At 42.9% G+C, this 12,451-nt stretch overlaps 1 protein-coding gene across 4 annotated transcripts in view; it reads left to right on the top strand.

Annotated features, from left to right (window-relative positions):
- PRICKLE1 (prickle planar cell polarity protein 1) overlaps nt 1-11,659 on the top strand; it is a 131,148-nt gene extending 119,489 nt beyond the window's left edge. For all 4 annotated transcript variants that reach the window (XM_003252283.3, XM_030822645.1, XM_030822644.1 and 1 more), the window contains exons 4-8: nt 412-549; nt 1,164-1,367; nt 3,611-3,797; nt 4,734-5,597; nt 9,344-11,659. In XM_003252283.3, the coding sequence (XP_003252331.1) occupies nt 412-549; nt 1,164-1,367; nt 3,611-3,797; nt 4,734-5,597; nt 9,344-10,200 (2,250 nt within the window). In that variant the 3' untranslated portion in view covers nt 10,201-11,659. The remainder of the gene's footprint in view (nt 1-411; nt 550-1,163; nt 1,368-3,610; nt 3,798-4,733; nt 5,598-9,343) is intronic.
- Nucleotides 11,660-12,451: the final 792 nt, after the last annotated feature.

Below are 12,451 nucleotides of genomic sequence, written 5' to 3'. Positions count from 1 at the left end.
AACCTACAAATTCCTGAGATTTCCCTGCCCCTGCATCCAGAGTGAATGCTTTATGGTCATTCAGGCCTGCAGTTGAGTTGAGTGCACGTAGAAGGGAGAGTAAAAGTGACAGTTAACAAGTTTAAACCTTTTGTGGAAAGGTTAATGTCCTATATATTTTTTTTAATGTCTGTTGATAAGGGTTTTCCATTAAACATTTCTTATTTAAAAAAAGACTATTCCTTCACGTTGCATTTCCCTTTTTCTAGAGAGGCTGTAAAATTCAGATATGGTATCATTTTAAAATCGTGGGGGTGTGACACAGGCGAGCTAAACTTACTGTTTTATTTCCTGAAACCCTAACTCTGGAAGTAGAGAACTGGTGAGAAAGACTGCACTCAGTGTGGTGTTTCTGTTTTGCTTTCTGTGAAGGTGCGGTATTGCCAGTCTTTGAGTGAAGAGGAGAAAAAAGAATTGCAGGTGTTCAGTGCTCAGCGGAAGAAAGAAGCACTGGGAAGAGGAACAATTAAGCTTCTGTCCAGAGCAGTCATGCATGCTGCGTGTGAGCAGGTGGGCAGCCCCTTCTCTGATGCGTAGCTTGTGGCAGTGACGTGGACGGGGTGGACAGCTGGGGGTAGGTGACTGGACTAGCAGAGGTGTGGGTCCTGAAAGCCTCCAGAAAATGAGAGAAAGACAGCCTAGCTTTTTATTAAATAGCAATTCATGTTTCATATTTGTAACTAGCTACACTGCTGTGTATGACAGCAGGAGTCAATCACCCTTATGCAAATGCTGGGTGAAATCCTGCCTTTGGTAGGATCCTGGCATGGAGGTAGGTGCTAGGATACATCTTGTATTCAAAAGATGCAGAAATGTAATGAAGACATTCAGATCTTTGCTGGCAGTTCTCAGAGTAGGAAATGTATCCAGCAGGAGGCTGGCACAGGAAAACCACTATTTGTGTGAATCAGATTATACCGTCCTTAGAAATAGTTGTATGTCTGAGATACGTGCCTTACAGTGGAGAATCACCAGTAATCCAGCTTAATTAAAGAGCTACTTAATCACTAACAGGTGGCAAAAATAAACACATTCCTGACAAATTCGAGATTTGTCCTAAAGTAGGAAAGCCTGAGAATCCCGTCTTTAAAAAATGATCCTTTTACATTTACATTTGTTTGTAGTGTGGGTTGAAGATAAATGGAGGTGAAGTTGCAGTGTTCGCCTCCCGCGCGGGCCCTGGCGTGTGCTGGCACCCATCCTGCTTTGTCTGCTTCACGTGCAATGAGCTGCTGGTCGACCTCATCTATTTTTATCAGGATGGAAAAATTCACTGTGGCAGGCACCACGCAGAACTGCTCAAACCACGGTGCTCAGCATGTGACGAGGTAAAAAAAGTTCATCCTTTCACACTTGGAAAAATAAGCTTAGATTAAGCCAATATTCCACTGTTTACATCTAAGCAAAATATTAAAATTTCCTGGATGTTGTTCTGTGTGCATGTTTTAAAGATAATCCTGTACATTCATACAGTGAAATAATCTATATTTGGTTGGTGCAAAAGTAATTGCGGTTTTTTGCCATAATGGTCAAAACCGCAATTATTTTTGCACCTCCCTGATAGGGAAGCAGATGTCTTTGTATTTTGATAAGTATTTTGTCTTCGGTGGGTTGTGAGAAAATACAAGTTGCAGAAGAGCATGTAGTAGATGGTCTTATTTTTGTTAAGGATTTAAAAAACAATATGATGTATGTATTTGTTTATACTCAGAAAAGGTACGGAAAGACAAATACCAAATTAATAGTAGTTACCCTGGGGGAAGGTGGGAATGGATGATGGCTTGAAAGGAAAAATTTTTTTCCTTTAGCTTTTTATTTTAAAATAATTTTAGATTTACAGAAGAGTTGCAAAGCTATTACAGAGAGATCCTGCATGCCCTTCTCCCAGCTTCCCCTGACGCTAACATCTTACATAACCATAATGTATGTATCAAAACTAAGAAATTATCATCAGTGTAATACCATTAACTAAACCATAGTCTTTGTTTAGATTTTCCCAGTTTTTTAACAAATGTTCCTTTTCTTATCCAAGATCAATCCAGGGTGCTTCATTGCATTTACTCATTGTATCTTCTTAGTCTCTTTTCAATCTATGACAATAAACTTTGTTTTTATTTTTATACATTCATTTATTTTATACGTTTTTTTAACAATGTTCTATTTGAACATATTTTTGTTTTTGTTTTGTTTTATTTTTTTGAGATGGAGTTGCTCTCTGTTGCCCAGGCTAGAGTGCCGTGGTGCAATCTTGGCTCACTGCAACCTCTGCCTCCTGTGTTCAAGTGATTCTCGCACCTCAGCCCCCCGAGTAGCTGGGATTGCAGGTGCCCGCCACCATGCCGAGCTAGTTTTTTTTTTTTGTATTTTTAGTAGAGGCGGGCTTCGCCATGTTGGCCAGGCTGGTCTCGAATTCCTGACCCCAAGAGATTCGCCTGCCTCGGCCTCCCAAAGTGCTGGGAATACCGGGGTGAGCCACTGCACTCTGCTGAACATATTTTGGAAACCAAAAATATAAAAAAATAAAAGAACCTGCCGGGCTCGGTGGCTCACACCTGTAATCCCAGCACTTTGGGGGGCCGAGGTGGGCAGATCATGAGGTCAAGAGATAGAGACCATCCTGGCCAACATGGTGAAACCCCGTCTCAACTAAAAATACAAAAATTAGCTGGGCATGGTGGCATGCATCTTTAGTCCCAGCTACTCAGGAGGCTGAGGCAGGAGAATTGCTTGTACCCAGGAGGCGGAGGTTGCAGTGAGCCAAGGTCACGCCATTGCACTCCAGCGTAGTGACAGGGCAAGACTCTGTCTCAAAAAAAGTAAAAATATAAATAAATAAATAAATAAATAAATAAGAACCAGCCTGGACCCCATGGTGAGACCCCGTCTCTGTCCCAAAATGTTTTTCAAATTAGCTGGGCATGGTGGTTCTGCCCTTGTGGTCCCAGCTACTCAGGAGGCAGAGGTGGGAGAATCACTCAAGCCCAGGAGTTTGAGGCTGCAGTGAGCTATGATAGTGCCACTGTGCTCCATCCAGCCTGGGCTACAATTGAGACCCTGTCTCAAAAAAATAAAGAGTCGTTAATCTGGAGATGGCCACCAGGTCAATAAAGCATTATCAACACAAATGCTGTTCACTCATTTCCAGCATCTGTGTAGCTGTAACTGTGTTGAGTCCACAGACATTTTTATGAGTTTTCTTTCTACTAAAACAGCAAATTATTTCACTAAATTATTTCCGTGTTAATGTGTTCTTTGCCAGATTATGCCAAGGAAATGTTATTGGGCAGCAAAAATATGACCGAGTGAATTACCTCCAGTGTAGCATTCTGGTTTTAGAGTCGAAGCAAGCATGCATTATTTAGTTTCTTTTTTCAGCACTGTCAATTTATGCTCTAGTTTGTAGCTAAATCAAGTTAGATTTAAGCTTGTGACTCTAAGAAACAAGGTTAGCTATCTGATTTTTTTAAGAGCCAGTGTCTGTCCATTGCCCAGAAAACATGCAGTTACTTGGCCTTTAAAATAGTTCCTAATGATTTTCTTTCATTCTCTGGTTTCACGTTTCTTTTTGAAGATAATTTTTGCTGATGAGTGCACAGAAGCTGAGGGTCGCCATTGGCACATGAAACACTTCTGCTGCCTTGAGTGTGAAACGGTCCTGGGAGGACAGAGGTACATCATGAAGGATGGCCGCCCCTTCTGCTGTGGCTGTTTTGAGTCTCTCTATGCAGAGTACTGTGAAACCTGTGGGGAACATATTGGTAAGTCCACAGCCAGCCCGTCTGCCCTGTCACCTAGCCATTAGTCTGTCTTGGATTATCCAGTCTTACTTTTTCTTTTTCTGTTTTTCAAAGTTGACATATAATTTACATACAATGAAATGTACAGATCTTAAATGTTCTAGCTGATGAGCTTTGACAAATGAGCAGAGAGCCGGTTCTTGTTACTCGCAGTAGTTGTGTTCTGTGAAGTTACTGCGAACACTGGATTAGTGAACACTGAACCGTTGCTTGTGGGGGAATACAGGGTTAGGTTCCTGTGAGCCTCTGGTCACAGCAATTTCATCAACCCGTCAATACATAACCTTGTTTCACGTGTGTTTTTGCTTAAAGCCACTGCCTTATTGAATGTACACTGTTGATGCATTAATATTGAACTCACAGCCAGTAGCACCGTACTCAAGATTAGGAGCTTATGTAATACATGTCTTTTCTCCATAAGGCACATCACAGCCTTCTTGCCCTTAGCAACATGACAGCATTTCAGCATTATCAGCATTACACTTGGGGGCCATTTTAAACAGCAAACTCACCAACAAAGAGCACAAAAATGCAGAAAACGAGGCAGCAGGTAGACCAGGGATAGGACGCTTGTCTACAATATGAGAGCTGAAATAAAAGGCCGAGCATCTCCTGGATCAGTGCGTGTTGGTTCAGTTCATATTTTTGCCACTCTGCACATCTGCGAATGACCACGAAAGTGTTGTGAGTATTAGTTTGGGGGTTGTGAATAAATTTTTATGAGTAGGCAAATTCACAAATACAGAATCCACAAAGAATGAGGATTAATTGTATCTGTGTCACCCACACAAGCTCCCCCATACCCATAATCTTTATTTATTTTCTTCATTTCTTCCTTACACCTTGTTTCAGGCATTAAACCATAACCTGTTATTTATTCTGTCCTTTTCAAAACAGGTGTGGACCATGCGCAGATGACCTATGACGGGCAGCACTGGCACGCCACGGAAACATGCTTTTCTTGTGCCCAGTGTAAAGCCTCTTTGTTGGGATGTCCCTTCCTTCCCAAACAGGGTCAGATTTACTGCTCAAAAACGTGCAGTCTCGGTGAAGATGTCCATGCCTCTGATTCTTCCGACTCTGCATTTCAGTCAGCTCGATCAAGAGACTCCCGAAGAAGTGTGCGAATGGGCAAGAGCAGTCGGTCGGCAGATCAGTGTAGACAGTCTCTCCTCTTATCGCCTGCTCTGAACTACAAGTTTCCTGGCCTCTCAGGCAATGCTGATGACACCCTTTCTCGAAAATTGGATGATCTGAGTCTCTCCAGGCAAGGAACAAGTTTTGCCAGTGAAGAATTTTGGAAAGGCAGAGTAGAGCATGAAACTCCAGAAGACCCTGAAGAATGGGCTGATCATGAAGATTATATGACACAGCTCCTCCTCAAGTTTGGTGATAAAAGCCTCTTTCAGCCACAGCCCAAAGAGATGGATATTCGAGCCAGTGAGCACTGGATATCTGATAACATGGTTAAAAATAAGACCGAGTTAAAGCAAAATAACCAGAGCCTTGCAAGTAAAAAATACCAGTCTGATATGTACTGGGCACAGTCACAAGATGGACTGGGTGATTCTGCTTATGGCAGCCACCCAGGCCCTGCAAGCAGTAGAAGGCTTCAGGAATTGGAACTGGATCATGGGGCTTCAGGGTATAATCATGATGAAACACAGTGGTATGAAGATTCCCTGGAGTGTCTGTCAGACCTGAAGCCAGAGCAAAGTGTTCGGGATTCGATGGATTCTTTGGCATTGTCCAATATCACAGGTACGTAATCTAGGGATTATGGGGTATTTGAAAAAAGGAGCTACTAAAAAGTGTATTCAAAAAATTGCAATTCAAGCCAGGTGCAGTGGCTCATGCCTATAATCCCAGCACTATGGGAGGCTGAGGTGGGCAGATCATTTGAGGTCAGGAGTTCGAGACCAGCCCAGCCGACATGGCGAAACCCCGGCTCTACTAAAAATACAAAAATTAGCTGGGCGTGGTGGCAGGCGCCTGTAATCCCAGCTACTCGGGAGGCTGAGGCAGGAGAATTGCTTGAACCCAGGAGGCAGAGGTTGTAGTGAGCCGAGATCGCACCACTGCACTCCAGCCTGGGCAAGAGCAAGACTCCATCTCAAAAAAAATTGCAATTCAGCATGAGTAGGAGTTGTGTGTTATTCAAAACCATGGATCAAGGGAAGGAAGGAATCTCACTTAAATACCACACACTAGCAAAACAAACGTGGGTACAGGTGAGTGCATATGTATAAAATATATTTAGAGTACAGTCTTTAGGGATAGGTTTTATTACCCTGTTTTGAAGAGGAGGAAATTGATTGGATGAAGGAGTCTACAGCTGGATTGTGTCTGAAAGATATTGTATGCTTGGATTATTCTGTAAGGATCCTAAGATACCGAAATTGGCCCACACCACACTTTACAAGCTCTTTTTTTTTTTCCTTTTTTTTTTTTTTTTTTTTTTTTTTTTTTTTTAGGTGGAGTTTGGCTCTTGTCGCCTAGGATGGAGTGCAATAGCGCAGTCTCACCTCACTGCAACCTCCATCTCCCAGGTTCAAGTGATTCTTCTGCCTCTGCCTCCCCAGTAGCGGGGATTACAGGTGCACACCACCATGCCTGGCTAATTTTTGTATTTTTAGTAGAAATGGGGTTTCGCCATGTTGGCCAGGCTGGTCTTGAACTCCTGACCTCAGGTGATCCACCCGCTTCGGCCTCCCAAAGTGCTGGGATTATAGGCATGAGCCAGCATGCCTGGCCACAAGCTCATTTTTTTTTAAACATCTTCCTGAACTTCCCTGTGACAGTAGCTCAAAAACAGCTGAATAGTTTTTATTTAGATTCTAAAATATTACTTTAATGTTTTCTTTTGTTTTTTTTTCTGGTTTTTTGTTTTGTTTTGAGATGGAGTTTCGCTCTTGTCGCCCAGGCTGGAGTGCAGTGATGCAATCTCAGCTCACTATAACCTCTGCCTCTCAGGTTCCCAGGTTTAAGTGATTCTCCTGCCTCAGCCTCTTGAGTAGTTGGGATTACAGGCGCCTGCCACCACGCCCAGCTAATTTTTGTGAGGCAGGCTGGTCTCGAACTCCTGACCTCAGGTGATCCACCTGCCTTGGCCTCCCAAAGTGCTGGGATTACAGGTGTGAGCCACTGCCCCGGCCTACTTTAATGTTTTCAAAGCACAGTCATACCAGTTATCCACATTTTATCTTTAAAATGACCCTGAGCTGTATAGAGTGGATGATATGATTGCATTTCACAAATGAGGAAACTTGAATTACCAAAAGGCTAAATGCCAAACATTACATAGGTTCTAAAGGCAAGATTAGGCCTAGAACCTAGGACATTATGCAAATTATTTGCAAAAAGTCTTTGGATTATAGAAAGGTTGCTGTTGCGTGGCTAGTTTTATAGTCAAACTACTGACATCCAGCCCTTTCATGAAGGTAATGCTTCTGTAATGTAAACAGGAAAGGCTTAGTAGCTGCTTCCTGCCAGAAATAACTTGTGCCAGACACTGCAGTGACAAGGAAGGGTACGGCAAAGCTACTCCCCCTGGCTTCTGTGGACTTGTCAAAGATAAGGCCAGCAATAAAGGGGAGTTGAAGAATGGTGGGTGAGACTGAGTAAGCACCTTTTGTCTGCCAGGCCCAGTGCTAGGAGTTTTAAATTTAATATCAGAAATAGACATAATTTAGCCAGGTGCGGTAGCTCACACCTGCAGTCCCAGCACTTTGGGAGGCCCAAAGCAGGTGGATCACCTGAAGTCAGGAATTCGAGACCAGCCTGGCCAACATGGCAAAACACTGTCTCTACTAAAAATACAAAAATTAGCCAGGCATGGTGGCATGTGCCTGTAATTTCAGCTACTCGGGAGGCTGAGGCAGAATCACTTGAACCTGGGAGGTGGAGGTTGCAGTGAGCCGAGATCGCACCACTGCACTCCAGCCTGAGTGACAGAGCAAGACTCTGTCTCAAAATAAATAAATAAATAAATAAAAGAATTAAACTAATGTGATACACATTTAAGTGTTAGAGGCTGACATTCCTTGACAATAATGAGCTGAAAAATAGGCCCCCTTTAAAAAGTATGAAGTTATATAGGGCCGGGCGCAGTGGCTCACGCCTGTAATCCCAGCACTTTGGGAGGCCGAGGCGGGTGGATCACAAGGTCAGGAGATCGAGACCATCCTGGCTACCACGGTGAAACCCTGTCTCTACTAAAAATACAAAAAATTAGCCAGGCGTGGTGGCGCATGCCTGTAATCCCAGCTACTTGGGAGGCTGAGGCGAGAGAATGGCGTGAACCCGGGAGGCGGAGCTTGCAGTGAGCCGAGATGTTGCCACTGCACTCCAGCGTGGGCGACAGAGCGAGACTCCGTCTCAAAAAAAAAAAAAAAAGTACAAAGTTATGTAGTCTCCAGTTGACAACAGTATCACTTTCAGTCTGTAGGGCTATATGTATTTATCTTAACATGCCTGGGCCCTATTATATCAAAAGAGATCAATATCTGTTTTGTTAAATGTTTCAATAGAAGATTAATCTGGAAGTGGCATATTTTACACATTGAAGGCAGAAAAGACTGGATGAAGATCTAGGTCGGGGTTGAGTAAACCTCTTCCATAAGGGGCTCGATAGCCCTTTTTAGGCCTATAGTCTCTGGTGTGACTACTTAGCTCTGCCACTGTAGAAAGCAGCCATAAACAATATGTAAACAAATAGGTGTGGCTGTTCGAATAAAACTTGATACACAAGCTGTTGAGCTGTAGTTTGCTGACCAGTAGTCTCAGTATAAGATGAGGAAGACTAGCTCATGATGGAGACCGAGGGATTGATTTGAAAGATGTCCAAATGAAGCAGTGTGGCTTTAATGAATTGAGGGGCAGAAGCTTCTACATCTTATGTTAATGGATGAACAGGCTGCTGTGAAGAGCTCTTGAATTTTTGCTGCTCATGCCATGTGCTGTAACTAATCTTTGACTCCAGGCTTATAAGAGAGCCTGTGCCCCAGGCCAGGTGCAGTGGCTCATGCCTGTAATCCCAGCACTTTGGGAGGCCAAGGCGGGTGGATCACCTGAGGTTGGGACTTCGAGACCAGCCTGACCAACATGGAGAAATCCCGTCTTTACTAAAAATACAAAAGTAGCCAGGTGTGGTGGCACATGCCTGTAATCCCAGCTACTCAGGAGGCTGAGGCAGGAGAAACGCTTGAACCTGGGAGGCGGAGGTTGTGTGCCAAGATAGTGCCATTGCACTCCAGCCCGGGCAACAAGAGCAAAACTCTGTCTCAAAACAAAACAAAACAAAAGGCTGTGCCCACCCCTTATAACAATAACTGCATTTATACCACTTATCAATTGGCATAGATACATGTTGGCTTTCCCTATGGGTTTTAATCAAATATTGAAATTGGAAATTTTCTTTGAAATATTTCCTTTCAGTAGCTTACTTTTAAGTACTGTCGAATATTAGGATGATTGAGAAGCCCATCTTGTTTTGGCCTCTTTTCTAGGGGCTTCGGTGGATGGAGAAAGTAAGCCAAGGCCATCATTGTATTCTCTGCAAAATTTTGAGGAGATGGAAACAGAAGATTGTGAGAAGATGAGCAATATGGGAACTTTGAACTCTTCCATGCTGCACAGGAGTGCAGAGTCCTTAAAGAGTCTGAGTTCAGAGTTGTGTCCAGAGAAAATCCTGCCTGAAGAGAAACCAGTACATCTGCCAGTGCTCAGAAGGTCCAAGTCTCAATCCAGACCCCAGCAGGTCAAGTTTTCCGATGATGTCATTGACAATGGGAACTATGACATTGAAATCCGGCAGCCTCCGATGAGTGAAAGGACTCGGAGACGCGTCTACCATTTTGAAGAGAGGGGATCTAGGTCTCATCACCACCGCCGCAGGAGAAGTAGAAAGTCCCGCTCCGACAATGCCCTGAATCTTGTTACAGAAAGAAAATACTCTCCCAAGGACAGACTGCGGCTGTACACCCCCGATAACTATGAGAAATTTATACAGAATAAAAGCGCCCGGGAGATCCAAGCATACATCCAGAATGCTGATCTCTACGGACAGTACGCCCATGCCACTTCCGATTACGGCCTGCAGAACCCAGGAATGAATCGGTTTCTGGGACTCTATGGCGAGGATGATGATTCCTGGTGTTCTTCCTCCTCCTCCTCTTCTGACTCGGAAGAAGAAGGATATTTTCTTGGACAACCAATCCCTCAACCCCGGCCACAGAGATTTGCCTACTATACAGATGACCTTTCTAGTCCACCGTCTGCACTTCCCACCCCTCAGTTTGGTCAGAGGACAACAAAATCCAAGAAGAAAAAGGGACACAAGGGCAAAAATTGTATTATTTCTTAACCAAGTAGTAATGGAGAGCATTTGTTTAAAACTTAGCCATTAACCATCTGAATCGTATCCTTTTCTTCCATAGGAAAGTTGTGAAAATAGTTTAAAGTGCTTTCTTTGCCCATGTAAATGAGAACTCAACTGCTGTTTACAGTGTCAGATTAACATTTGAAAGGTGTGATTTCTCCAATTTATCCTCCTTGGATGGTGCCAGGTGGACGTGACATCTTGTGCCTATCGGGTGCGGGTGCGTTACAGATTGATGTAGCTGCTTTGGTTTTCCAATCCTCAAGGGAATACTCAAGATGCTGTCTCAAGGGGATTGGATGTTGATTTTAGAAGATGGAGAACTCTAGCCACCTTTGTAAAGCAATAGTGTTTGTCATTTATGTAAGTCAGGTCGGCTCAGGTCTTGATAGTCTGTCTTGGTGTGAGGCATGCCCGTCACGATGACCTAGCTAACACTGTGCATCTTATTGTGAGGCCAACTTGTCCCCTCGAACCCTCTTTGGCCAGGTAAACATTGTATTGTATCAGCGCCAGCTACAGATTGAAAAAAAAACAAACAAAAAACATTGCTATTTATAACTTAGTATTTCATAGACTTAAGTGTATTCCTAATTTAACGGTGCAAATATTAATGTATATACTGTACAGTTCAGATTTTAAAGCTGATATTTTTATATCCCTGAATTGTAAGCCGTTTGTTACACTGCAGTGCTAGATTTGCTAGGGAACCAGAATTTATGGATGAACTGATTGCTTGTATTTTAGTCAGGGTTTATAAATGTAGATGGTCAAATTTACATTGCCTAGTGATGGAAAATTCAATTTTTTTTAAATTTTTTTTCCAATATTAAAAAAGGCTCTGTATGCATGGTGGGGCTATGTAAATACTCTTTAAAACTATGGCCCTATTAATCTTACAAGTGTTATTTATGGGTCAAGCAATGTAAACTGTATAAATGTAAAAACAACCCCCCCACACACATAACCCCTGGAATATATGGTAAAAACAAGCAGAAGCTGTTTCAGCGAGTGGGTTTTTTCCCCTTGCCTGGGGGGGGTGCCTTTCTCATTTTCAGCAAGGTGATGATTATCTCATGGGAAATGACAAAGATCTGCTTTTGTGGCAGAGGACTTTGTAGATTTGCTATTTTAAGAGAGGTTATTCCTTTTTATTCCTTCCCTCCCGCTAATTTGTTGGCCTTTAACAGCAATTTTGAAAACTGGGTCTTCTGGTTATGTTTTTGTTTTAAAATCTTTAAATTAGAGGATGCTGTGCCATTGAGTACTCTAAGTTAATATGAGGTTCTGGTTCAGGGAAAACTTACGTTGGATCTGAACTAATGAGCAGATATTTTGATATGTGCCATTCTTGCATATACATCTCAGTCCTAACTAAAGGTTCTAGTGGCATCCAGGACCTTTAGGGAGGCATTTAATAAACGCTTAATAAATAACAAAACTACCTTTCCGAATATAAATCTTTGCAAATGTATCCAGATAACTTCCATTTTGTGCCTGTGTTCAGGCATGATTTGTTTTGCCATTGCTCTACCATTAACAGACCTCCGTTTGTCTCGTGTGTCCACACACCCCACTTGTAGGCCAGAAATAGGGCTTCAGACACAGAGGCGTATTTTTTCCATATAGACTGGAGTGGGGAAAATTTGGCCTTAGGGAGGACAGACACAAGTCCAACGGGTAAACCAGCGAGTAGTAGGTGGACAGCCTTCCCACACAAGGGTTTGTATCTGGGCTACACAGATTCCCTTCAGAAAAGCACCAATGGTGAGAGAGTTCTTCACTCGGTAACTTACATTCCCTGGTCTGGTGCCTTTAAAAAACCATCAGCAATGAAAAGGAAGTGCATACACATCACAAAAAAATTCAAATAGGGCAAAAGTCAGAGACAGCATCTCCTTTCCATTCTTCATCCCAGTCCCCTGGTTCTTCTCCTCAGAAGTAACCGCTCTTACCCAGTTCTAGTGTCTCCTTCAGACATTCAAAGCACATTCGTATAAATGTCTCTTTAAAGTGGTAGTGACCTATATGTGCTGTGACTTGCTTTTTTCCCTTTATATGTGGACATTTCACGTTAGTGCATATAGGTCTACCCATTCTTTCAGTGACTGCTTAATAGTTGACTTTTGGAGATACCTTTCACCAGTCTCTTAATGATGGAGTTGACTTTCTTCATACATTATGCTACACTGGTACATGTGCACATAAATCGGGAGCAGCATAGTTACTGGGACAA

The sequence above is a fragment of the Nomascus leucogenys genome, chromosome 11 (assembly GCF_006542625.1).
Source record: "Nomascus leucogenys isolate Asia chromosome 11, Asia_NLE_v1, whole genome shotgun sequence".
Classification (NCBI taxonomy): Eukaryota; Metazoa; Chordata; class Mammalia; order Primates; family Hylobatidae; genus Nomascus; species Nomascus leucogenys.
Note: the sequence above shows the minus strand (reverse complement) of the source record. Positions and strands in the feature narration are given on the sequence as shown.